The 26,578-nt window shown below is 46.3% G+C and overlaps 1 protein-coding gene across 1 annotated transcript; it reads right to left on the reverse strand.

Annotated features, from left to right (window-relative positions):
* LAPTM5 (lysosomal protein transmembrane 5) lies at positions 1–26,578 on the reverse strand. Its single transcript, XM_054223857.1, has 8 exons — positions 26,402–26,578; positions 16,132–16,225; positions 7,364–7,440; positions 6,469–6,597; positions 5,762–5,887; positions 5,112–5,207; positions 1,757–1,849; positions 1–789 (listed from the first exon to the last, which is right to left on the reverse strand). The coding sequence occupies exons 1-8, from the start codon at positions 26,486–26,488 to the stop codon at positions 715–717; spliced, it is 777 nt and encodes a 258-aa protein (XP_054079832.1). The 5' UTR covers positions 26,489–26,578; the 3' UTR covers positions 1–714.

Below are 26,578 nucleotides of genomic sequence, written 5' to 3' on the forward strand. Positions count from 1 at the left end.
TTGAAGCCGTTAACTTTTTTTTTTTTATTGAAACTCATCTTTCAAGTCACACTAAAAGCAAAAAAATGCAAACACTCAGGTATGAAATGGCAGAGCAATGCTGTGACAATTCCAGCATGTTGTATACTCTGGAGTAAACGCTATTAGTCATCGTCACAAGCAGACAGGATGAGAGCTACATCACAGTTCATTTGAGATCTTTATTCTTTTTCTGATCCCTTTCCCATAAGGTCCTCATTAAAAGATGCTGGTTAGCATAGCTTCAGGGTTGGACTATCTCAGCGAAAAGGTTGTTGCCTGTTTTCCCCCTGTTCCACTTCCTAAATATCTCAGCTGCTGGGTTAGATGTGAGACAGACGAGAAACAGCATCTTGCTGGCATAAAGCAAGCCTGACAAGAGATTCAGACCAGTGCCTACAATTCACATTAGCCAGATGTCAGAGGCCAGTGACGGGAACCTCAGTGGCACCTGGTGCCAACTTTATTAAAATTTGCATTGCCGCTTGGTAGTACCAGCTCAAAAACTGCCGGAGTAGAGCAAGGCACCAACTCCAGTGGTTCACTGTCACTCTTCGTAGGCTCCTAAAGTGAGGTGGATTGTAATAAGCACGATACTGCTATAAAATAAGGACCTTCTCAATGAAGCTGACTATCTGACAGAAGAGGCAAGAGTCACCAACAGCAATACAGATGTCTCCTCTCCATGAGTGGAGCTTAGATTGTTACGTAGGGCGGTGGGGATTCCTTGGAAGGCAACTCTAAGGCTTCCTCATACGACGGCAGCACAGCCTGAAAGAGAAGACCATTAGTTATGCTCTGGGGATCACATGAAGGGTTTAAAGTGGATTTGACCTTAGATGTGTTTCTCTGCCTAGTTCAAAACAGGCTGAAAGAACCACGCGGGCTGTAAGAGATAACGGGCAGAAATCCAGAAGGGTCGGAGGTCAGCAGCAATTTATCACCACTTTGATGCCGGTCCTACCTCCTTCTCCCAAAGCACGGCTGCAATAAACGGACCAAGGCTCTTTAATGTCCAGAATGTGAGCCTCGTTGCCTAAGAAAAAAGCTAAGCTCGGATCATTGCAGAGGGCCATGATGCATGCACAGCAGGGGCACACACTGCTGGCAAGACAAGGCTTATCATATCTGCCAAGTTTCAACAAGACAAACGCCTGCACTTAGCTTTCCATATTCTTCCTCTTTACTTCTCATCCATCTTTAAGACATCTATTATTTTTGGAAGCTCTTCAATATCTTTCCATTGTGTCAGAGCAGCTGGATGCTACTATTAAAGAGGTCATCAGTAATCTAAGGACATCGATATTCATTATTTAGCAGACTCTTAAGATGAAGGGCAACGCACCAAATCTCTCAGATGGTGATCCAGCAAGAGGTGAAGACAAACTTAATTTTAAACATGGGTAGCACTATTAGGCACAGAAACCAAAGTTCAACTGAAATTAAAAACACATATCTGGATCAGAGAATAAAAGTTATATTCCCATTTATCTGCTTTGCCTGAAGCCTGAGTTTCGGGTTCCTTACAGATACCATTGACTTTGAAAGGTTTTATACAAAAGTAAAGTTAAAGAAATATGATATAGTTGGAAACTGATTATTACTATCTGTGAATGCAGATTTGAAGGGTTGAACTATCTCTCAGGCCACCAAAGAAGCAAAAGGAAGGATCATCATGCACCTCATCAGTCTAAACCATGCCTTTTCATGGCGTAAATCCGAAGCAGTCTTTACTCACCTTTTCAACTGCTTGTGGGTCGACTTTCACCTCCTTTCTCTTGCAGGCTTTAATATACTTAAAGCAGCTCAGGACACATTTGAACATATAGGCCTGAAAAAGAAAGGGAAAGGGAAGTCTGCCATTGCATTGCAAGTCAACGAGAGCGTTTCCACTTTTGCCGTGAGCCTGCCATTGCCCTCCTGTCTTCTCTGGAGGTGGAAGCCTGGGACCGCGTGTCCCAGGGCCTTAAATCGGTCTCTCTTGATCCTTCACTGGAAAGGCGACAACTCCATCTATTCGGAACAGTACACTAATGTGGGAAGTCGATAGGACTAGTAGCACCATTAAATATAAAGCACATGCTTAAGACCTCTGAGAGTGCAATGTCATCGGGTAGGAAAGGAAAGCATGTCCTTCGTGTTATTTTTCTGAGCAAGCTACAAAGTTTGCATGTCTCAGGAAAGCACCCTGGGCATAACATCCACCTCCCAGAGATCCAAGGCTCCCTGGTCCACTAGGACTGACCTGAAAGGTCAGCTCATTCAACAAAATCCTATACTTCCAATAGTTACACTTTTCTGACAAGACCGCCTTGCACCTCATAGAGTTACAAGATGCAATAAATAGAGAGCTTTTCTGAGAAAAATGGATCGATTGATGGATTGTGGCACAAGAAAATAAGCAAGGTCTGTGAAACATACCATATTAAATAAATATTTTCCCTACTCTGTGCAGTGAGGCAAAGTCGTGTGCCTCTTATTTTTATTGGCGTAAGACTCTACTTTAAAAACAGTTGGCATTTTCAAAGGAACATAGGGAGTTATATGCCTCGTGAACAAGCTGTGTAGCTTAGGGTTTCCTAGAACAATGAGGTGTGTTTTTCTTGACACAAAGCCAAGACAAAGCACGAGAACAAAAAATGAAGTATCTGACTTGAAGGAATGCATCTCTCAAACAGACTTCCAGAGATGAGGAGGTAAATCCAAACTTTGACCACCTTTAGGGAATATCGCAAAATCCTTCCCCCTTCCAAAAGCCTCTTCATACAGAGAGCAAACATGCAAGACACTGAAGCCATCGTATAAATGGTACAAAACCCCCACTCATCCACGAAAGAAAACCCAATTTTTTTTTTTTTTTGAAGAATATCATACAACAAAAAACTCGTTTCTTTGATTTTGATTCTGGACGTGTTTGCTGCAGTGCCAACCAGTATCTGCACCATATTCAACGAAGTTGACTTCAGTTAAGACTGCTGCAAGCAATAGCAGCTTTGAGCAGAATACATTAGTACACACAGCTTATGTAAAGGCAGCCAGTGACCTTGGGATCATCCCATTACTGGCTAACTCCAAACACTCAAGAGTCACTGTAGGATACCCTTCTCCACACTGAATTGAAGAGGGAAAACTCCTCTGGCAGCTGTTGACATTGTAAGTGGATGGGAAGCTTGTCCTAGAGGTCAGGAAGTGAGCTACTTCAGAAGTAATTATGTTAGACCCTTGCTTTCATTTCCCATCAGAAATGTTTTATTCCCCCTGGTTTATGCATTCTTATCACTGTGGTGGTGGAGGGGGATGATTTTATGATACTGAGGTGAGATAAAGATTACTTGTGGAGACACAGGTCAGCAAGGGAGACAGACCTAATGGTGCTACGTAAGAATCACCCCTTCGCTCTCTCTGCCCTTTGAATGCTTTGCATCTCCAAGGAACTTAGACTTGAACAACTGATGATATCACCGCTGGGGCTCTACCAGTAAGCATAAAACCAGCCACCACACCAGTAAGAAGCTGTGAAGCTGCATGGAGAGACTTCCACGTTGCAAAAGGACATGGGCCCTGCAAAGCGTGGTGTTAGAGAGAGGAGGGAGAGGAGTGTTACCATCCCCCTAGCATTGCCAGAGAAATCTTTCATGCTAAAAGGGTGAGCAAAGTCTTGCAGGTCTCAGATGAGGTCACTGGCAGAGGCACGTGATGGGGCAGGTGCCCCATCTCTTCTTCATCTGACAGACCGTCTTTTAGCTGAGTTATGCGATGGTGTGGGATGCAGATAATTATTTGGGGACAGTAATTGCAAGCTGGCAGGCAAACAACACCGGATAACACGGAAAGAACATTTTAGCATAAGAGCAATAAATGCTTGTGATGGGTCATTAAGCAAATCAATTTATGCAAAAAGATCCTGGGCTAGTCCAACATATTTACACACTACCTTGGTGTGGGCATTCAGTGAATTGAAACTGGTGGACCCTAAATTGGCCAAATGGCCTCTTTGGGTCTAAAATGTTCCGTCTTGTTGCCACGTTCCTCATCAGATCTTTATGACTTAGAAGGAACTCTGTCATGAATATGTTTTTGCTACACAGGGAAGAGAGGAGGGATTGTCACTAAGTTTAAAGGATGGGGTTCCTAATGACTTGTTTTGGGGAGTTTAGGAGACCAAGGAGTGCTTGTGCCTGTCCATTTTTTTAAATTATATTCCCCCATCCCTCCTCCTACAAACCCCAGCGCAAGAAGTCATTGCAAGTTAAGCAGTCTTGTAGCTAACGCTGTGGAAAATTCAAATCAACCGATTTGCCAGGTCAGTGAGATTTCTGCTGAAGACCTGCACTGCCAGCTGGGTTTCAGGGTTATCTCCACTCCTATTGCACAGTTTATGCAAATATTAAAAGATATGCTAAAGTCATGTCTGCAGTGCAATCATACAAGACACTCCACTCCACAGTGGCTTCTCTGGCCACGTGGGAAGAGTCTGAATAAAAAATGTTTTCCAACTAACAAGCAGCATTTTTCACTGTGACATAATCTGCTCAAGCACCTGGAAATATCTGGTTTTCTTATCTGGTCTGAAACCCCCCAGTGAAAAACCTGTTCTCTGATCCATTGAAGCAAGAAGAATAGAAACCATCTCACAGTGGAGTTTTCTGAGCTGTAAGCAGGATTTAGCAGATCACAGGTTTTAATTAAATTTCAGGGTATCAGTGTGCATAACTCCACTTACTTTGGTGTGGATACAGCGACTCACTCAAGAGGAAAATCTAACCTGCTGCTTAATGATCGAATTTATTTTGGCACACAATAGCAGAAGAGTTTCCTATATTTGTTTTCAAACATCTGGAGATGAATGGGCAGTAATAGTTTCTGGAGAGATTTTGCTTTATAGCTCACATCTGCAGAAGCATAAAACCAGTGATTTGAGTATTAGACCCGCCTCGGACTCTACACTGGGGCATAGCTCCTATTATGCCCAAGGAGAGACAACAAGGCTTTCCAAAGCCCTGGCAGATTTGAGAGAGAAGTGAACCAAATTCCTCCTATCCCCCAGGTGACAGAGTTCCATTTCAGCCTCGCCAGACCCTGCAGCCATTTACCTTCAGGAAGAGGACAGCAATGAACGCAATGGTGAAGGTGACCATCACTTTGGCATACTCCTCCGTTGGTAACTTCTCCAGGGTTGGCAGAAAGCCCTGTGAAAAGAGGGAGAAGGTCTCAATCATACACGCTGGGTTCCTCCACCGGGGGTCAGACAAAGCGGTGGAGATCTCAGCAAGTTTCTCAGCCCGCCTTTCAGAAAGGTGGGACAGGCCACCTTCCTTGCCTCATTGGAAAGAGTACAGGGATATTTTCGGTTCCTGCTGTTTACACTCCTTTGGCAAAGATTTTCAGAAGACTATTTAAATGAGAACTAAAAGTATGACTGTTTAATAAAGATGAAAAGTCGATGCATTTTCAATGCATGCAGGCAGGCTCTATCCAAATCATTTTGCTCTGCAATTTGCATCCATAAGATCCTTACAAGAAAAACAAGGTGTACTTTCAAGAAGCACATGCCTAAGCAAGCTGTCAGTCAAGAACATCGTGTTGGTGGGAACATATGGAAAATCCTCTTTTGTCATCAAACAGAGCAGTTCTGGTCATACTGTAGAGATCAGAGAAAGTTTACTCTGTCTTCACAGCCACTGAAAGAAACTTCATAGGGGTTCACAGCATGAAAAATCAGCTGAGCTTGCCCATAACCTACCCCATTGTCTGAAGACTTGAGGCTGAGATAGGTGGGGACCTCCATGTAGGAGCTGCAGAGGGTGAGAATACTCAGGCAGAAGTCCAGCAGCTGCAGAGCCAGGAAAGGGATCTTCGAGTGTCCCTGCTGCAAGAAGGGCAGGGAATGGGAATTTGTTACGATTACAAGATGGTGTCACTTATGTAGATATTCCCCATTTTACACAGGGCCTGTGGTCTCTTCTTATTTACTATTATTTACGATATCCTAAGCTATTTAATTCATTTATACTGGCCAAAACGATGACTAAACCATCTTGTTGGACTAATTCATACAAGCTCCTCGGAAGAAGCCTCTAGCTGGAGCAGTGATATTCCTCCAGCAAACCCTTCCTAGCACGGGCACACCCAGAACCACCTCCCCAAAGCCCTGAGACAGAAAATAAAATCAACAGGAGGATTCCCAGACATGGGAGATCAAACTACATCCCACCTGTCACTAGGCTTTCCTTGCACACCCTCCAGTTCCCAAGGATTGCATCATGTCTCCAGTCAGTGTAGGAACTGTCTTGCCATGAAGAACCTTGGCCCAAGATCACGATCCTTTACGTGGATATGTAATCCGTAGTACATTATGTCTCCATTACATTATGTATCCATCCATCCAGTACATTATGTATATGTCTCCATCACACAGAGAACAGAGAAGATCTGTGAGCTGTTACCTACCGTGTGGCTAAGGGAGGACACAGAAACGATCCCTGGAACTTGTATGTAGGAACTGAACATTGTTAGGAGGCTGAGGAGAAAGTCCATGACTTGAAGAGCAAGGAATGGGATCAGGAGACGTTCCCGCTTCTGAGAAAGTAAAGCAATGCCAGTTATTTCTATTCTGAATAGAAGGAAACCACCTATCAATACCTATTGGACATATACTTGTATACCCCAAGGACATAAAGACATATATTTGTGTACCCCAAGGACGTGAGGATATATATTTAGGTACTCCAAGAACAAATACTTTCCTGGAATTTCTGCATCTAATTCCACATACTGTGGTGATAATTGATTCAGGAAAATTGAAGGGCAGCGATACTGATTTTTTTCACCCCCTTGTAAAGTTTCTGTGAATTGTCGCTATGTGACATTGGCTCTTGATCCCATCAGAGCTGTCACTTAGCTGTCTCCAAATTTTGCCACTACAGAGAAAGTAGTGGCAAACCACTACTTTCCCACAGCAATGCATGGTCATTTCTTCTCCTGAAATGGGAAAGGAATCACCAGTGTAATAAGGGAGTTACAGCTCCCCTCCAGGATCTGACTTGGAAAAGAGCAAGGAGAAGATGCAAAACACCAGAATTTCCAAATCAGAACATTTCCATTCCTTGACACCAAAAATAGTCTTGATAGAAATGTCACCCAGATTGGGTACATCTGGCAGTTAGCAGCCTTGCAGGTGAGGCTGAGACTGCAAACCAGACAACATCCCCCTCTGTAAGAAAGCAGAGATATTTATCTGCTTTTTTGGTTGTACTTCAGCATTTTCAGCGAGCATTCTCTAGTCCCCGCCTTTAAGCCAGAGAGGCTTCAGCCAGCAGATAAATGTCATTTGTGGAGAACATACCTTCACCACACCCAGGAGGAGGTTGAAGCTGATGACAAACAGCATGATGATCAACAGGAAACTGGTGATGACATCAGCTAAAAGCAATAAAAGTAATTACCACATTACTAAAAGCCAGAGCACAATGTCCCAATTCAATCAGACCTCTAGGGAAGAGTTATAGTCAGACCGGTTTGTGTATGTGGGGGAATGAATGCCATGCAGCTGGAAGGTAACCTTTTTTTTTTTTTTTTTTTTTTTTTTTTTTTCCTTTTTCCCCCTTTTCTACCCCCACTTTTTCATCTGTCTTTGAAGCTTCTGTTTCTTTAGCCACTGGGCTGAGCAGGCCGTCGGCTCAGGCGCATGGGAGCCAAAAGCCTTTATTGCCTGGACTGAAATTTTAAATATCCTAGGCTATGATATAATGTAAAATGAAGTAGAAAAAAAAGGGACAGTGCTTTTAGCTAATGATTAGTAAGTCTGATTTGGAAATTATTTCGAGACTCAAAGGCAGATTAAGTAACTAACAGCAAAATTTGGTGAAAGATCTGCAAGATTCTCAAGCAGATGAGAAGCAGAAGTTTTAACCACCCACTGGTAGCATGGACCACAGACTCTCAGGGTGAAATATCTCACCTCCGCTCTCTGTAGCTGCAGGATGCAACATACACGTTAAAAATAAACGTGTGAGGAGAACAATGTGAGGCAGTTCTACCTACAGGGCTGAAAATAATCTTCATCAGATGCTTTGGGTGTAGGGAGATGATCTTGTACCTACACAAAGCTTCCTACTGAATGGTTCCCAGGAAGCAATTTCCCCTCTTGGTATTGCAGCCTGCCCTGATGATGACTACCAAAGCCGTGCTTGCATTGTACACTATACGCATTTCGTCTTTTCTAGCGATGTAGACAGCGTGAGGGTTTTTGTAAAGTTGATTTGCTTGTTTAAAAAAAAAAAAAAAAAAAGGCAGCTCACTCCAAAGGCGAAACAGGGCTACTTTCTTTATCCACCTCTGCATACCATACAGCCTTTCACGGTGCCGCCTCCAACTCACTCTCCAGTTTCTTTCTTATTGCTCTACCTGAGTTTAAAATAGCAGCAGTCTGTTTGGATCTCCAGCTCCCAAGTGCTCGAATAAAACGTTTGATTATATTAGAAAAGACCCAAATTCTTAACTTTTCTGACTTTTTTTTTTAAAAAGCAAACAATCCTTTCCATAGGTACGCTTCTCAAGCACCAGGAAGCTCAGATTACTGGTTCGCTTCCCCGCTGCCAACAGCCCAGTTTATTCCATGGCTATTAAATATAGTGCGTAACTCTATTTTTTCCATCATCCATTTCACTTGCTTTCCTAAAGAAATCTAGAAATTGCCCTTTAGCCTGTTGGATCTCTGATATAGTCCATCTGCCCTGAAATCCTTCACTCTCCATATTACCCCATTTTTCCCCCCCGCCCCCATTAAAATGCCTCTCCATCTCCCCCAGCTTTGAGTCTTTACCTATAGCTTTGGTACCAGATTACGTTTTTAGTGTGTGGGGAGGATTTCAGTGTTTGGGCATGCACTAAAGTGTCCTGAACTCACTTCCTAGCTTTACTGACAAGAGAATAAAATAATTTACTGAGATATTGAGGCAGAGAAACCCATCCCCCTTCCAGGCAGATAACACCAACGCTGCTGTTTACGGCAGCAAAACACTTGCATCAGAGCAGTCACAGCTCTACCGTAATTTGGCCAGTGAGGCTGTTTGAAGGAGCAAATGCCAACAGTCATCCCAAGTCAGAGGGAGAGCCGTGCTGGAGCAGGGCAGACCTACCACCCAGCACCGCCCATGGCATCTGGCAGGGGGTGGGCGCCCGTTATACGCAGCCGCTGCGACATACGCAAACTGTCAAGGACTGCGTCCAGGCTCGGAGAAGCAATGCGGGCATGGACGAGTGCCAGTTGAAGGAAGGACCAAAGACGATACTGAGGAGCTCTGGAGCCTTTCCAGGGTTGTAGAGGACCTGCCTGACAGCTGGGCTGAGCCACATCTGGCAGCGAGGGCAGCAGGGGAGGGCAGGTGGCACCACCAGCAGCACTCCTCCCGTCCTCTGCTAGGAGGGAGTGCACTTTATTCCATTTAAATGCATTTATACAAAAGATATTTTAACTTCCCTTACGATCTGCTCAAGAATTAGCAACACACTCAAGCCTCCTCTAAAAATGAGATCTGCAGTGAGCAACCTTTAGTCTGAAAAGAAGCCCTGAGCAGCACTGCCTTCCCTGAGCATGAGAAGCCTCTTCCTTTATGGGGCTCAAAGGAAAAAACCCTTTGAGGAGGCTGCATCCCTCAAAGAAGCAAAAATAGCTTATCTCAAGAGAGGGAGCAGCACTACGTGAGCTGCTGCACGTGTAGGAGTCAGAAATGCAAGACTTACGGGAATGATCAAAAGTATCCAACAACCACTATAACCTCATCAGGAAACAAGGAGTTTTGATTGCACAAAACAAGAAAATATCTATTACTTATAACCCAATAAAAAAAACCAAACGCAGGATCTGTTTGCCACAAAGCAATGAGAATTGAAACACAGGAGAGGAAGAAGTCTTAGGAAAGGGAAAAGAAAGAAAACCCCAGTCCAGCAAATCCCAAATGAGAACTGAGAGTGCAACAGAGAAAGGGCTTTGCTGCAGAAGATGCTGCTCACACCTCTGAGCACGGGAAGAGCCCGAGCTCCGAGCAGGAACCAAACACTCCTCTCAGAAGCAGGAGAGCAGAGACAAGGCTGTGATGTGGTGCGCAAAGAACCGAAGATTAACACGAGGACAGCATAAACTTAAAAAATAAAAAGAGCTTAGCAAAGATGACGGGCTCAGCCTTTGTAGGAACAGCCGTAAAAGGAGACAGTCCTGGTCTGCCTGAAGCCATTTTCACTGGTTTTCCTCCCAAAACCAACCATCAGAAGTTTACCCCAGAGAGGATTTCTCTCTTTAGGACGGTGTTTCCTTGGATTCAAGACAGTTGTGTTTTTCTGCCTCTTTCTACATGTTCTCATGCTCCAGCTCTCTCGGCAGGCTTGCTAATTAATTGGGCAACTGGCCGCTGCTTCTGCAGGCTAATTGCCAGCGGAACCCGGCTGAATTTCCCAAGCAGAACCTCGATCAAAAAACCCCTAAACAAAAATAACACAGAAACAAAAAGCCCGCAACCCTACGGACACAAAGGGATGGAAAGAAAAGGAAAACCAAGAGAAAAGAGCTTTCCACGCGCTGTCTGCCTCCTGTTTGTTCGCAGTCATCCTTTCCGCTGGCAGCAGATCTCTCCATTCCAGGGATGTTTTAGTACCAATGGATTTGATCTCAGTAATCAAAGATTTTTACTTAAACAAAATGACTTCTTTCTTCATGGGACCACATTTAGCAGATGGGCTAAAGGAGTGACCCCCCCCTTAGGTAGTGGTAGCTGTTGGCTCTTAGCCCTGTCTCTGCAAACCCTCCATGAGATGGGGATGCAGTACATGTTCCAGAGAGGCCAAATGCCACCTGAATACTTTGCAAGGGCTGGCAGAGCAATACGTTACCTTCCAGGACCAGCAGTGGATCCCTGGGGTTGGAGGTACTTGCAGCCACTGCAGACCCTAGAGACCAGATTACTGTGACTAAAAGGCCCTTTCCATGCTTAAAAATATAAGATAGTAAATTTTAAGTCTCTTCAGTATTTCCCTTTGTGCTTACTTTGCCATTGTAGGATGAATGGTTGTCTCTTTTGCACTTACAAACCCTCAGAAAAGGGGAAAAATTAGGAGTCTTGAACCAAGCTTGAGCATGTGTATTATCTCAAACACAGGGACATCGTTCCATGGTTTTCCCTTGTCTTCCTCCTGCATGTTCACCTGGGTTCCTATCTCGGAATAACCTGTTTTCCTCTATAGCACTTTAAAAAGTACCAGAGTATTCCGAGAATAACAGGGTTTGTCCCTGCGGAAGGTGCACTGGCTCTTATTGAAAGATGAGGGGCAACTTTTAAAATAAAGGACATTCCAGATAAAAGGAGAAAAAAAAAAATCCCACAATAAGTGATGCAGTCTTGAACAGGGATGCAGAGAGGTTATGGAATTCTCATCTGGGGGAATCTGCGAACCTCACGTGGACAAAGCCCTGGGCAAGCTGCCCCAGCTCTGGAGTCAGCCCTGTTTCAAGCAGGAGGTTGGACTAGAGGCCTCCGGGGAGCCACCTTTTACTTTTGCTCTGATTCTGTGGTTACAAAACCAGACAGGGAAGAAATGTCACTCCTCTCAAAGCCTGCTTCACTCCTGTAGCCTTAGAATACCATACCTACAGGAGTATTTCAGTTCCACAGCCACCTCCGTGCTGGCGGGGGTACTTTATTGCTGGCAGAGAGCATGGCGAGACCTTGCCCCCTTTGAGGAGGACCTTTTTACAAAAGGACACAGGAATAGACAGCAGTAACAAAGAGATAAACATGCTCTTTCTCGTGCTTTTTCTTACTCAGATTCTCTGAGATTACCTGAGTCTCCCAGAGATCCTAGGGAATTTAATGGGCAGGAATATATATGTGCTGTGAAATAACTGCCATTTTTCCTGGGGGTGTAACGAGAACGGGGGCATACGACAGAGCCTCCGCAGAGCTGCACTAGACATTTGCAATGCTAGCAAGTGGTACCAAAAAAATCCACCCATCCAACAGGAAAAGAGAGCATTAATTTGCCAAATATCTATTTTTTATTAACTTCACATCAGGGTTTGTGCCCTGGATGTAGTCAGGAGGGACATTGAATGACTCCTAATATTTCCCATGAATGCAGAGAAACCCCTTTCTGTTTTATGGCCCAATAAACTGGCATGGGAAATACAAACAGGGCTCATAAAGCCGTGGTTTAACAGTTGCGTTCACAGATTGTCAAGGACGGCAGTGTCTGCTTGGGTGTTGCTGATAAGCTGCGGGGAGTTGTTTCTGGACAGCCACGTTCAAAGGATGGGCAGGTCCATCAGGGAAAGAAGCCGCCCAGTCCGTTTAGCCTGACTCGCTTTTCGTTAGAGAAGGAGGGATTATTTTCTTCGTAGCGTATGGTATGCATAGCATATGGCACAGGCCGTGCACACAGGCCTTCAGGCATAGCTGAGGTGTTTTTCTTGGCTGGCTGGACAGAAACTGAAACAACTTTTCCAGTTGTACTTTGTCCACAGTGGCAATTTTTACAGTCATTAATGAAAAATAAAAGTGATTAACGCTCAGACTGTACACAGGCATGAATTGAAGACATCCTAAAGATCTGACCTATGGCAAGCAGTGGGGTGTAACGTTTTCAAGGCAAAACCCCATTCATTTTAGCAGCTTAAAACTGGTAAGGAGTTTTTAATTGAAATGTTTGGGTTTTGTTGGTTTTTTTGGGGGGGTTGCGTTTTGGTTTTATTTTTTCCAGCAGGAAAAGCTAGTCTGCCAAAGCTCATATGCTTTCAGGAACGAAGCGCTGCCAAGAAGGCTTTTGCTAGGAAGGCTTCTCAGCTCCAGGATGAGATTTCTAATAGACTGGAAACGGGGGAGGCTGCATGGGAAATGCACATCCAAATTTCTGCCGTATACGAGATAGAGCAGAGAGATGTGAACCTAATTCTTCCAAACTGCAACTGAGTGCCCCAAATCACCACACCGCAAAGTTTTTCTCTTCTTCCCGGCCAAATTAATCTTGTGTTATTTCTTAAATATTAGTTAGGTAGTAAATCTAGATCCACTGTAGATTAGCATTGACCTGGCATTGACCCCACTAGGGGTGGGAAAATCATTTTCAAGGCTCCCAAAGGCAAAGAAGAACCTGTGTCATCTTCCCCCTTTAATCCGTTGTTTTCACCAGGTCTTATATTAATTTCTTGGGCAACTTCCATTGAAAGGGAAATTTCAGAGGAGCGCTCTCAGTCCTGTGCTGCCTGCGGTGTCTTGTAAGCCAAGGCAGCAAGGGCACCCCTCTTCTGAGGGCAGCTGACCCAGTCACCCTTCCCATTACCCTGGGAATCTCAAAAACCTGCAGCAATCCCAGTTTTCCTCCCACCTGGCCTTTCATACCTGTGGAAGTCAAGGCCCACCCCATACCCTCTTTTTGAGGCAGCAAAATGCACCGCTGAGAAATCTCACGGGAGCTCTGATTCCTTATAAAGAACTCCTATATGTATTTTTTCCTACTTTATCTTGTGAAAAGCGTTTTCCCATAAGCCTTGCCTTGTTTGTATTCTTGGGCCACGGCTACGGCCTTAGCATTATATATTCTGCGAAGTGCTTTAATCTGGCAGTATCTACAAATAGAGCAGCAGATGCTGAGGGCATCAACAGAACCTCTCCCCAAATTGTTCTCCAACTCTTTCCATCTGGGTTTTGAAGTCAAATTGAACTTTTTGTACTGCTTTGCTGTGTTGCTTCCCCGCTTGTTTCTGGAAATAGAAGGGCTGCACTGTGTTTATTCCAATTGCAATCTGAAAACACTCACAGTCTCCCAAGCAGAGCCCTTTGAAATGCTTGGGAAGAGAAGCCAAGTGGAAGTGCTGGGGATTTCATTATGAAATGTTCCGTTTTGTGTAGGAGGCAGTGGAAGAGGGGGGAGGGGGAAGACCTGTCATTTTGATTGTGTGGGAAGAGGTTGGGTTGTTAAAAACAGGGCCAATTTTACTCAGAGCAGTTCTATTCTTAAAGAAAAACCTCGATATTTGCAGAAATGCATGTCTTGCTTAGAAAGCATATAATGGTTACGTATGGAAATCATCTGAAAAAATCTGTCTCGATGGTTTGTTTCTTTTTCTTTAAAGAATATTTTACTTAGATACTTGAAGAAAACTAAAAATTGTTGGCCTTGGATGATCTTTCTGCAAAAAAATAATGAAAAACAATTGCCATTTTTACTTAACTGTGTCTGTGGGAAAGTATTATGATCTGCAAATATCATGTTCAGTTTTCAGCAGTTCAGCTCACTGTGTTAGTCAGAATGCATATGCATACTCCACCACGAGAAGCAAATGTTTCCAACGGTGGCCATGTCCAAGCCAGGTACATAAAAAAGACCAAAACAAAACAAAAAAACCCACCCCTGCTCAGTGTATTGCATGTCGCCCTAATGGGAAAGCTCTGCAGAAAGTATTTTCCAACGCAGTCGTCATGCAAGTCTACTCGGGGTGTTGAGTTGAGCCACAGCTGCAGAGGGACCTCTGTGGACCACAGCTAAGCAAAGTAGCCTCCAACCCCCCCGGACTGGAGTACTTTGGACATAATGCCCCGTGCGAAAGCTGTGAACCTTGACAGCAGACCCTTGCTCGGGGTCCTCTTAGCAGGACTCACCCAAATTTCCATTTTCTGCTGGCAGTCGATGCCTTTCAAAACAGCCTCGGGGGATTACAGTGGTGCCTCCCAAAACCCAGCTGGACTCTTTTGAAAAATGTGAACCCATCTGTTAGCAATAGCTTCACCCACACAGTGACTGTGCCTGTTTTGGTGCTTTCCACTCTGTCCGACTCCTACCCCGGGGACAAGTGACTTTGGGATGTGCAGGAATCTGCTGTACTTGGTTTCTCTTTCCTCCACTTACAGGGGGCCTGTCTGTGCGTGCTTGCAGCCTGGGGAAGGACATACTGGAAAACCAGGGAACAGGCAAGTCCTTGCTGCTGTGGGTTGTGTTTTTCTCTGACTATGAGCCTTCTCCATAGGGAGAGACAATATCGGGTGTGGGAGCCTGCTTTCCGCCTTTCTGCACGCAGCAGACAAGGGTTATCTCAACTTGTGGTTTTACACTGAAAAGTGACTAAGAAAAGCAAAAAGCACCCTGTGTATGTTGCTTCCAAACAGCTTTATGCGGAATTAGCCTGGTCAAGTAATATTTGAGGTCTGGGGAGTTGTTTTCTTTTAAATGGCACTCGACATGAGATATCTACCAGGTTTCTGAAAGCCAAGCTAGATCCTTCCAAGCTCAAGCCATAAGAATTCAATCAACTGTGATGAATGTGATGCTTGTGACGATTTGTGGGATATGAAACAGCCTGGCTGCTTCTTCCAGACAGCCAATGTTCTGCAAAAACCACCAGAGTTTGGGAAAATCTAGGGGTGGGGGCCAAAGGGACAGGGGGGAAAGGATGTGGGCTGGTGTGGCACTTTGAAGTGCCTTCAGCTGTCAAGTAGGAGACTCCTGCGTGGCAAGACGGATGATGAGAAGAGGATGGATCCATGGCACAAAGGGCGGGGTATTAGTGGCAACATCGGGTAGCCCACCCATCCATGGGATGTTGTGTGGGGACTGTGATTTCTCCCCACTCCGGGACCCCAAGGTCACTGGCCAGTCTAGGTCCATTGAGCAGCTGGTCAGATACTTCAGTGTTTTCCTGAAAAATGTCCAACATATGAAGGGAGTCAATGGTGTGTGTAAGGCTTAAATGATCCACAGTTGGTGGAAAAGAAAAAGAAGGGGAAAAAAGGATTGTCAGATTAATGCCAAGTGTATTTCAGTGGAAAGGTTGGAGGAGTATGAGGGTACTGAAGAGTTTGGGCTGAGGGCCTGGTCCACTGAAATAAAGACAAATTGTCTGGGCTCCTCACTGGTCTCCCAAAAGCCGACAAAGCCATGGCCTAAACCAAAATCCACATCTTTAGAGCCTAAACCTAGTTTCTGGGTCTGAGCTTTTGGCCCATCTGCTCTGAATGCCAGTTTCCAATTTTCTTTGAAGAAAAAGAAAGAGGGACCAATGCAGGACCTTGGGCTCCCTCTCAACCCCACAGACCCTTGCTGCTTTCCAGCATCCTGAATTTGGCATACCAATTTTGTAGTAATCCTTGTCCAGGTCTTTGCAAAAGCCTTTCCCACTCGCCACCTCCAGGGAGTACTCAATCAGCAGCAAAACGCTCATGACCTAGGAGAACAAAAGCAAAAGACACAATTCAGTGGGCCTTGGGCCAACTTGCTATAAACAAATTTGTTTCCAGGGAGCATGCAATGGCCGCAGTCCTAAATGCAGGATGGTTCTCCAAGCGAGACAGTCATGAAAGGTTTCAAATCCTTAACAAGGAAACATTGAGACAAAACTTATCAGTTTATTAATGGTTTGGGTTTAACTCTCTTTTCTTCTGGCAGCTTCTGAAGGAGGAGGGAGGAATTACAAAGTTAATGAGCTTTGTTTCAACATCTTTTATCCAGAAAGCTCTGGCTTTACATTTTGAAATACCATTTGGCTTCAGAGTTGAGCTACAGGTAACAACAGTATAAAGTGTAAAAAGAAATACTAAAAGAATAAACAGCTATCTGTAAGTCTACCTATACTACTTCATTGACAAAAGTATAGTTTTCCTTCTTTTACCGATTTGAGAAAAATTTCCAAATGTGCTTTTTTCACATTGAACTAAAACAATTTTCTCTCCCTTCCCCACCAACTTTCCAAGTCGGACTATCAAACCCTAGACTCCATGGTTGATCCCATTCTGAGTTTAGGAAGCAGTGAGATGGAGTGAGGCCTAGAGCTGCGGTCTCAGTCCTAGCACTGTGCTTCTATATTCAAACAGTGATGATCTGCAGCAGAAAAACCAATTTCTAACCCCCAGGTTAGGGAGAGCTTCTGTTGCATGGGGGGCACTGGGCAGTCGTGGGCTGCAGAAGACCTCCGTAAGGCTGGAGACCTCACCATGGAGCACCTCAGACAGCAGGTCCAGGGCATTTCTGTGCAAGTAAAACCAGGAGAGGAGTTATGATTCTGTGATTTTGTGATTCTGTGAAAGGCACACAGATCCTTGTCTGTTTTATCTCATTGCAGTTCAGTGGTTCATTATTTCTATGCAAAAGCCCTTTTAAATGGGAAGTTTAAACCAGCTTTCATTTTAAAAGTCTTCTTAATCTTTCAGCTTGGCCTTGGGTTTTTCTCTCTGACGTGTTTTTATTTTATGGGGCTGCTGTTGGTCCGGTTGCGCGGCTCATTTCAACACTTGCAAGGTAACCAGGAACTCTTTTGCTCTGCTGTTCCCCTCTTTGATAGACACTAGAGATGGTTCTTCATATAGAACTTCAGGCTCTGGCTTTTCTATGTCTTTAAATCCATCTGGGATGGGAGCATTTGGGATCTGATGTCCTCCTTTCATTCACTTGGCTTTCAGAAATGAAACACGTTTAAGGCTCAGGTCATCCATTTTGTTCAGGCCTCCATTTAACAGAAACCTGAAAAAGCAATTTCTTCCCATATTTCCCATGTTGACATTTGAGGGGTTTGACCAGAAGTAGCAATAAGGGAAGTGAAATCTCTTCGGGAGCGTGTACATGAAAACTCTCGGACAAGTTAGGGCACTTGAAGTCAGCATGTGATCTCCATGCGTAGTTAGTTAAGAAATCCTTTACATCCCAGGGGAGACCATCAAGTGTAAAGAAACTTCAGATCGATGCAATTTCATCCTTGATGAGGTTCAGCGCTTCCATGGGACTTCAAACACTGTTACATTGATATGAATTCGTGTTAACTTTCTTGTGTCCCCATGTAATGAGATCTAGCTATTTCTTCTTTTCCTATCAGCCTCAAATTGCAAAGTTCATTTACTGCATGGAAAAAATATAATAAATAAAAACAGCGTGTCTCATGTGGCTCCTGAACAACCTGATATAAGACAGGCCAGGAGATGACACGTTCTTTCTCCCAACTCAGACTCTAGGCAGATTTTAAACAAAAAGGGAAGGCCCGTGGTGGGACACAGGGTCCCAGTCCCCACTGCAGAGAGTGTGGCTTGGAGGACACTCACTCTAGAAGCAAAGGGCGCTGGGGCATGTGCTACAGCTCTCTGGAAACTGCACTTGCCGTTTGTGGTGCAGAAAGTTGATGAATTTGGTTTTGAAGATAGTTTCTAGGTTTCCTCCAGCTAACGCAGAGACAGTGGGAGGGTCTGCATTCAGTTCCTGTCTCTGCTGCAGGCCACCCCTCCCCGCCTCGCTTCCCCGTTTCTGGGGCAATGATAAGCCTTTCTTTCCATGCCTCTCGGTTTTGTTTGCCTGCAGTGTCAGCCCTAGCCCATCTGACTACACATTACTCCAGCCTGAACTCTGTCTGGATCTTGTACGGCACCTCCAGCCACCGCTCTGCAAAAGACAAAAACACATTAGTCCTTCTGCTCACTCAACAGTTAGGTTTGCCTCGTCTCCCTGCAGTTGCTGGTTTTGTGCTCCTTCCCACACACAAAGTTTGCAAACACCAGCGCAGACCACAGCAGTTCCGGTTCCTCCTTGCCTGCATCATTTCTTTAACTGGTTGCTGAAACAAGAAGCTGCTGTAGCTATTCTGGAGAAGTTATTTCAGCTCTACGGTACCCGAGTTTGAGTTGATCTTGGTGGCAGATACAAACTTGCTTCCTGTATGAGATGACGCACAGGCAGAGGTTGTGGAGTCCAGATGAAATGCCTTCTCTCATTCACCTCTTCACAACAACCTCTTTTTTTGTCCATGGTACTTTTGTTGATGGTTGTGTCCCTGGAGAATAGTCTGCAGAACGGGTGCTGCCAATGCCGGACCCGGTGTTGGTGGGGTGAGGATGGAGGGTCATGCTGGCATGGGTTTCTCCATTTTTTGCACGCCTGGGGATTTCCCCTCCTGCAGATTCAGTTCCCATGTCTATGAGGAAAAAATGCACAGGGCATGATTGTCCCCGCACTTCTCCTGGTCTGACTGCTGCTTGCTGCTCTCAGGCTGTGCCCTGGTGTTGTGGCAAGAGGTCCTCCTGGACAGGGGACTCAGGCGGAGAAGATGTGGCAGCTCTTATGCACAGCAGCAGAGAGGTCAGAGAGCTTGTCCAGCCAGCGAGACGCAGCTGTGGGGTGACAAGCACGTTTCCTACGTCCTCGGGGAAACGTAGCAGCAGGCTTCCTCCCCAGCCACCCACACTGTTAAGGCAATTTTAAAATAACCCAGCACACACTATGTTGCTTTTGGGAAGTGCAGCTGTAGGTGTAGGACTGGCAGACCATGCTGTGCTCCAGCTTCCTACAGCCTAAAAATGCAGAAGAAATGAAAGACGTACCAAGCATGAGAGAGGACAGCAGAGATTGGAGAAGGAGGAAGAAAATATCCAACAAGATGGGCTGCATGATGGAGTCAGAAATGTGCCGTCTCAATATACAGTGCTGAAACTGTCGGTAAAGTGATGAAGGAGCAATAAATGGCATCAGGGTAATCCTTTACCCCAAGAGGTGTTATCTGCTCTGACAACACTGTGGGCAGTGACTGATGCTCCATTGTGGCCGTGGACTTCTTGTTCTCGGATCTGCAACAAGTTTGGTCCCCTTGACACGTGCTGTCTGTACATACTGGCAAGGTGTATTGTCCCCAGGAGGGATGTGGTGGGGTGTCTGGCCTTGCCATAGAATGGTTAGAGTTGGAAGGGACCTTAAAGCCCACCCAGTGCCACCCCCTGCCCTGGGCAGGGACACCTCCCACCAGACCAGGTTGCTCCAAGCCCCGTCCAACCTGGCCTTGAACCCCTCCAGGGATGGGGCAGCCATAGCTTCTCTGGGCAACCTGGGCCAGGGGCTCACCGCCCTCACAGCCAAGAATTTCTGCCTCAGATCTCATCTCAATCTCCCCTCTTTCTGTTTGAAGCCATTACCCTGTGCTCTATCATTACAATCCCTGAGCCTTTCCCTCATCTCTCCTTCACAAGTACTGTGTGAGGACCAGGACACCTCTCCATCGCCTGACTTTGGGTTTGGCACACTGCTGCCTGGCATGTGACAATCTCATTTATTCCTGTAGAGAATATACATCCAAGGTGATGAAACCCCCACAGTGGGCTGCCGGCATCGAGCTGAGAAGGTGGAGAGAGATTGATGTAGAGTCTGCCCAGCACTCCTTGCTCTCCAAGGCTGTACATATTCTCACTCGAGAGTCACCTTTCAGCTCCAGAAGAAACCGAAAGGTTCCCATTTCAGACGAGGCTGCTCAGACAAGCACCCAGTTCCCTTTCTTATTGCTGTGTCATGAGAGGCGAGGAGAGAGGCAGGCTTAAAATAGGAAGTTTCACCTCCCGGCACTCAACTCGCAGCTCGCGTGGTGTGCTGCCGTCTCCCAGTCCCGCTGCCAGCCAGCCCTTCTTATTTTATCTCCTATGGCTGCAGCTTTTGGAGGACACCTCTCATCTTATTGCTGCCTCCGTTTAAAAGGAGTGCTTCAAGTTTCTCGGTAAAAGATTTCTAACACCGGGAAATGAAGTGACTGAGCCGCGTAGTGCAAGACTGTGGTAGAGCCAGTCGTTAAACCAAGGCAGCGAAACGGGGGGTGTCTTGCAAGGCAGATTCTTAACAGCATGACGCAGGCAGCCCCCATTCCCTAGTGAATAATTTTACTGCAGCTGCAGTAGGGTTAAACTGCTCTTAGAGGTTGTGTCGTAGGCCTTTTTTTTTTTTTCTGAAATATGTGCAGCTTCACTAATCTCTAAATAATTTATCTTTATGCACATGGCCTTGGTGTGACGGCTGCTCCTTTTTTATTCACACAAGAAGAGCCCGAAGCCGTAATGAACAGGGGTCAATGGGGACAGTGACATCTGCTCCGCCAGTGCTGCGAGGGTTTCTGCCAGCGGTGCACACAAGCAGGTGACACCCAGCGCTTTGAAGGCGAATAGTACCACGTATAAATGCTGTACTTTCAGTGCTTTGCCTTGTTTTTACTTTAATTTAAAAGTAGTTGTTGTGGCAAGGTAGGATGAAGTGAGGAGTGTCTTTTTAGCTCCCAGTTGGTTTCTGTTCAGAACATTTCATCTTTTTCCTTCCTGCTGCCTCCTTCGCCCCCTCTTGTTTGTGCAGGGACGAGGGAGCAGCACAGGGTCTGCCGAACGTCTCGGGTCAGCCACAGCCTGCGAAGGCGCAGTGAATCACAGCTCTGTGCCAACACGAGTCACGTCCACAGGTGAGGACCAGGAGCTGGGGAAGGTCCCAGAGATGAGACTCTGCTCCCTGAGCTAAAGAGCTGCCAAAGAGAAGAGCTCGGCTGCAACGGGGGCCAGACCAAGCTGCAGACACGCTGCTTTCTAAGGCCTCCTTTGGCTCTAATCAAGGACTAGTAGCAAATGAATTGCAGGTTTTCTGCCTGTGCTGTGTGCACAGAAGCAACTTCCCAGCCTTGTTCTTGAAGCTAATGTCAAATAACTTGAGGTCTCTTCATGCCTGGGAGGAGTCGATGAGCAGAAGGACAAATTCCTCCATGCGTTCCTTGAAAGTCACCTGCAAGTCACCTCACAGCACCCAGAGAAGCTTTGCTAATCACACAACTCTGTCCCCTCCTCGTTCCCCTCCTTCTCCTTCCCTGTTTGTTTGAGAATGCCCACGATTTATTTCAACTGCCTATGGAGAGATCAGCAGTGAGACAAATCTGATTTATAGGAGGACAAGACATTGCCACAAAGCCTGAGAGCTTGTGTTTGATGGCATTACTATCACCCAGCATCACTATGATTCATCACTAGGACCCACAGCAATAATTTATACGGCTACAAACCAACAGTATCGATGTAGCAAATCATCCGAGTCACTGCTGAGTTATAAATCCCTTTTTCTTTTTCCCTCCCTCTGCCCAGCTGCAGCTACACTATCAAAAAGGTGAAGAGGTAGGGAAAAAATATTTGCTGTTCTGTGTTATCTCTTAAAGCTGTGAGATAAGACAACCTTCTCCAAAAATCAAACTGTTTCCCAAGGGGTTCTGTGTAGAAGAAACCCACTGAGCTGATACCGTAGGTACAGACGCACTAGGACCCGCAGGGACCTGGGGAGTTACAGGGTATTGCAATGGCGGTCACTCTGTCAGGAGCCAGCAGCAGCAGGGTTGAAGAGCTGAGGGCTCAGGCCGCCCTTGCCCGTTCCCCATATCCTTTACTGGTTCAGCCCCAGTCTTCAAGAGCATCTCTGGCTCCTTAGTCACAACCCCAGTTGCATGTAAGGTGCTAATGCTCCCTGGCACCTCGTGCCCTGCACTGACTTTGTACATCATGCTTATAGAATCACAGAATAGTTCGGGTTGGAAGGGACTTTAAAGATCACCTAGTTCCAACCCCCTGCCATGGACACGGACACCTCCCACCAGTCCAGGTTGCTCCAAGCCATGTCCAACCTGTCCTTGAACACCTCCAGGGATGGCTCATTCACAACCTCCCTGGGCAACCTGTTCCGGTGTCTCACCACCCTCATAGTGAAAAATTTCTTCCTGATATCTAAACTAGACCTACCCTCTTCCAGTTTGAAGCCATTACCTATCCTTTTATTTATACAGGATAAGGTATAAACTGCAACACCACAACTATACCGTAATTTCTGTCTCGAGGCATGTCACCATTGCTAACAGTCAGGAGAGGGATAACATTCACAGCAATAAAAAAGACCTGGCATGAAGCAGCCTCTGCTCATAGAGTCCTGTGACACTAGGATTTGTCAAACTTGGGAAAAAAAATGGTTGAAAAGGAAATACGAACAGAACAGAGCTGGAGACTATTGAACACAACAGTAAACGTGATAGTTTTCGTGTAACCTCAAAAGTCAAGAAGCTCTGACGTACTAACTGCAGAGGGTCACTTGGTACCTGTCCTGCTTCCAATACCTTCTTATCCAGGCAGCTGCTGCTGGCTGCTGTTGGAGACAGGCTGGGAGGCTGCTGGACTGTGGGGCTGACTCAGGACACGTGCCTTGTGACTTCTGCCTTTGCCATTTTGCAAAGAAAAGCAGCTTTTCTTCCCTGCCCTGAGTAAATTTTTGCACCTCTTCTGCAAACTCTTTCCCATGAGCACTGTGAAGGCTCACTCCAAGGCTCTCTGCCTTTCCCGGTTCTTACCTGGTGTCTTTAACAGACCCACAAAACTTTTTCGAAAGAACACATCTTTCATATGGTGTCTGCTCTCAGGAGACCCCACCTGGAGTACTGTGTCCAGCTCTGAAGTCTTCAGGACAAGAAGGACACGGAGCTGTTGGAGCGGGGCCAGAGGAGGCCCCGGAGATGCTGGGAGGGCTGGAGCCCCTCTGCTGTGGGGACAGGCTGAGAGAGCTGGGGGGGTTCAGCCTGGAGAAGAGAAGGCTCCGGGGAGACCTTATAGTGACCTTCCAGTACTTAAAGGGGCCCTATAGGAGAGATGAGAAGGGACCCTTTATGAGGGAGCGGAGCGATAGGATGAGCGGTAACGGTTTCAAACTAAAAGAGGGGAGATTTAGATTGGATGTCAGGAAAAAATTCTTTGCTGTGAGGGCGGTGAGCCCCTGGCCCAGGTTGCCCAGAGAAGCTGTGGCTGCCCCATCCCTGGAGGGGTTCAAGGCCAGGTTGGACGGGGCCTGGAGCAACCTGGTCTGGTGGGAGGTGTCCCTGCCAGGGCAGGGGGTGGCACTGGGTGGGCTTTAAGGTCCCTTCCAACCCAAACCATTCTGTGATTCTATGTCACTGGTAGTTAAATTTTGCCTGTTAGCCACCAGCACTGAGAGTGGTGTTTCATTATCTTCCATCACGCTCTGGTGCAAATCAGGAATCTCTGTTGTTGTTAGTGGCATCATAGTGAAACACTTACGAGAAAAATGTGCCTCAGTTCAAAGCATTTGCTGACTTCGGAGAAGGACAAAGGAGGTTCTTTTACGATTCACCCTCCCAGCTAGGAAAAAAGAATTCATTTTCTGTACCTCTGTTTCACCACTGATAACAGATAGCTCATGTCGCGCAGCCTGCTTGTAGCCCTCTGGAGAAAATGTGTTGTAGTTGCCTGTCTTGTGTTTCCCACCTTTGCACAGACCTTTAATTTTGCCAAGTCCTCATCAGATCTTGGCCATACTTCCTATGAGGGTCCCATTTCTAAACAGTTCATGACCATCCCTCTGTGATGGCTGTATGTTTAATTGGTTGTCAGAAATGGCTTGTTCTCTGCCGCAGACTCTCAGCTTTCATATGTTTCAATTTTTATGTCTTGGGGTCATGAGAATGCACAAGAAATGCAGCAATTTCTTTCTTTTTAAAGCAGTGAGGTTATAAGCTTTGAGCTTGTGGCTAAAAGACAAAGCAGCCTGCCCAGGGTGTAATCTAGATGCTCAAAAAGCAGATGGCAAAAGAGAATATAAAATGGCATGATTCTTTTAACCCATCTCGTAATGTTTTTGATGTCCCCAAAAGATTAAAACATGGCATGGAAATGCCACTACAGCACCTGGCTTTTGAGAAATGCCAGGGGAAAGGTGTTGGCAGTTACCATGAAGATGTGGTGTAGACACAAATTTCTCCGCTCTCCTCCCCTGGGCTGGGGCCACCTCCTGCCCCAAACCAGGGAGGTTTACAGCCAAGGACCACTCCCCCACCCCGGGCATCACTGCCTCCAGCAGCCCCCAGTGCTCTGCTCCTGCCGGGTTTATACGATCCTACCATTCACTGAATGCTTTCCAGTTATCTTACGATCCAAAAAAGCAACTAAACCGGTCTCCGGATTTTTTTTGCCTTTCACTTCATGAGCTGAATCCTGAAGAATGCCTTCGGAAGGGATGAGGTGCTAAAATAGGCCAAGAAGGTCGTATTTAAACACTCTTAAGTCCGATATCTCTCTGCTGAAATTCTTCAGAGGGTTTTACACAACAGTTAAGACCAGAAAAGTTCCCTTTCACTGTTATAGTTTTAGTCGGATCACCTTATAAAATGATGCGGGCTGCTATGCAGTATCAGACAGTACGTGCTACTTATAATATATCATCCCCTTTTTCACAGGTACTAAATTTTGGCTTGTTAGTTTTTAAGGAAGAGGAAAAAGACTAAAGAAGGAACCTCCTTCCTTATTTACCCCGCTGGCAGATTTTAAGTAAATGTGTTTCAGTTCGTTTGACCAAACTGAACCACCAATAAAGACTAAACCTAAGAAATTAAGTATTCCTAAGAGAAATAAGTGGGTTTTTTTCCCCAACCATTTCAAAAATGAAGCTTATCTGAAAGACTATTTGCCATTTAGTGTCTCTGCATACGACAGCGTGAATGCTCCACAGAGGAGTACGGCAGGAATGGCATCGTGGAAGTCAAGCCCGTTAAACCAGTGTGTCGGCCCGCTGCCTGGGCTTTGTGTGGGTGAGGAGGGGGCTGTGGTGCAGGAAGGATTTGCTCGGCCAGCTTGGGTTGCTCCTCCTGCCCCAGGCATGCAGACTGGTGCTGCAGGGGGACCACGGCGTGTCCTTCCCGTGCGTGGCACGGCTGCCACAGCTGCCACCCCCAGCACATATTTGCAGGCTACAGCTCCCCTCCCTCCACTTCTCCGGTGCAAGGAGGGGGTTAGGAGCCCCCGCTAACCGTTATCACCCTGCTGCCTCCCAACCCGTTTCCGTGTGCACCGACTGCCACAGATGGGATTATTTTAAGTGCCTCTGCCGTGCGAGAAACCACATCCTCAGCATGACTTAGAGCCACCTGAAAGCACCTCTGTGCAACCAGGTGGCGGGGAAGCGACGACCCTCCAGGCTCTGCTGCCTCTGCTCGCTGCCATCCGCAACCACCCCCGAGCAGTTACGCCAGCAGCTGAGCACCGCCACGCATCCAAGCAGACACCGTAGAGTGTCCAACTGGCCGTAGAGAGAGAAATGAGGCAGCTTTGCCCGCCCGCCCTTTGCTTGCCTGGGACCCAAATCCCTCCTCCCTCCAGTGACCCATCATTCCATCACTCCCACCGTTGGCATTTCCACTCTGCTGCCCAGTTTCTAACCGATGGGTCCAGCCCTGGCCCAACTACACACCCCTGCACGGGTAAGAGCTCCCGCATCAAGCTGCAAGGGAAAAACAGGAAGCAGAGAGAGTTTCCATGAGCTCCAATTGGTAAAGCCGGGAAAAAAACAGTTAAAATGACCTCCCAGTGCAATAAATCTCTTCCTGCCCCCCCTCCCCCTTGCCCCACCACCTTCTCCCCTTTTGTCCATGCCTCTTAAATCATTGGGTTTTTTTCCTTTTGGGAACACAGAGAAGTCAACAGTCAGGAAACCTTGTGATCTGCAACGGTTACACCTTCTGCAAAGATTACACCTCCGCCTCTCTTTTCTTGCTTCCCTCTCCCTGTCCCCCCCTTTCAGTCCTGTAACTTACCATGTGGAAGATCCCTAGAGCGACTGTTGCTGTCTTGATGTTGAAGAAGCAACATCTGGGGGGCTCGGTGGTGCTTTGGGCAGTCATTTTGCAACCCCTCTGCACGGCTTTGAGTTAAGGAGGTTGAACTTGCAGCAACCGCCCCACTGGAAAGCGAAGCGAGCGGCGCAGCTCAAC

Source organism: Rissa tridactyla, chromosome 18, assembly GCF_028500815.1.
Source record: "Rissa tridactyla isolate bRisTri1 chromosome 18, bRisTri1.patW.cur.20221130, whole genome shotgun sequence".
Lineage (NCBI taxonomy): Eukaryota > Metazoa > Chordata > Aves > Charadriiformes > Laridae > Rissa > Rissa tridactyla.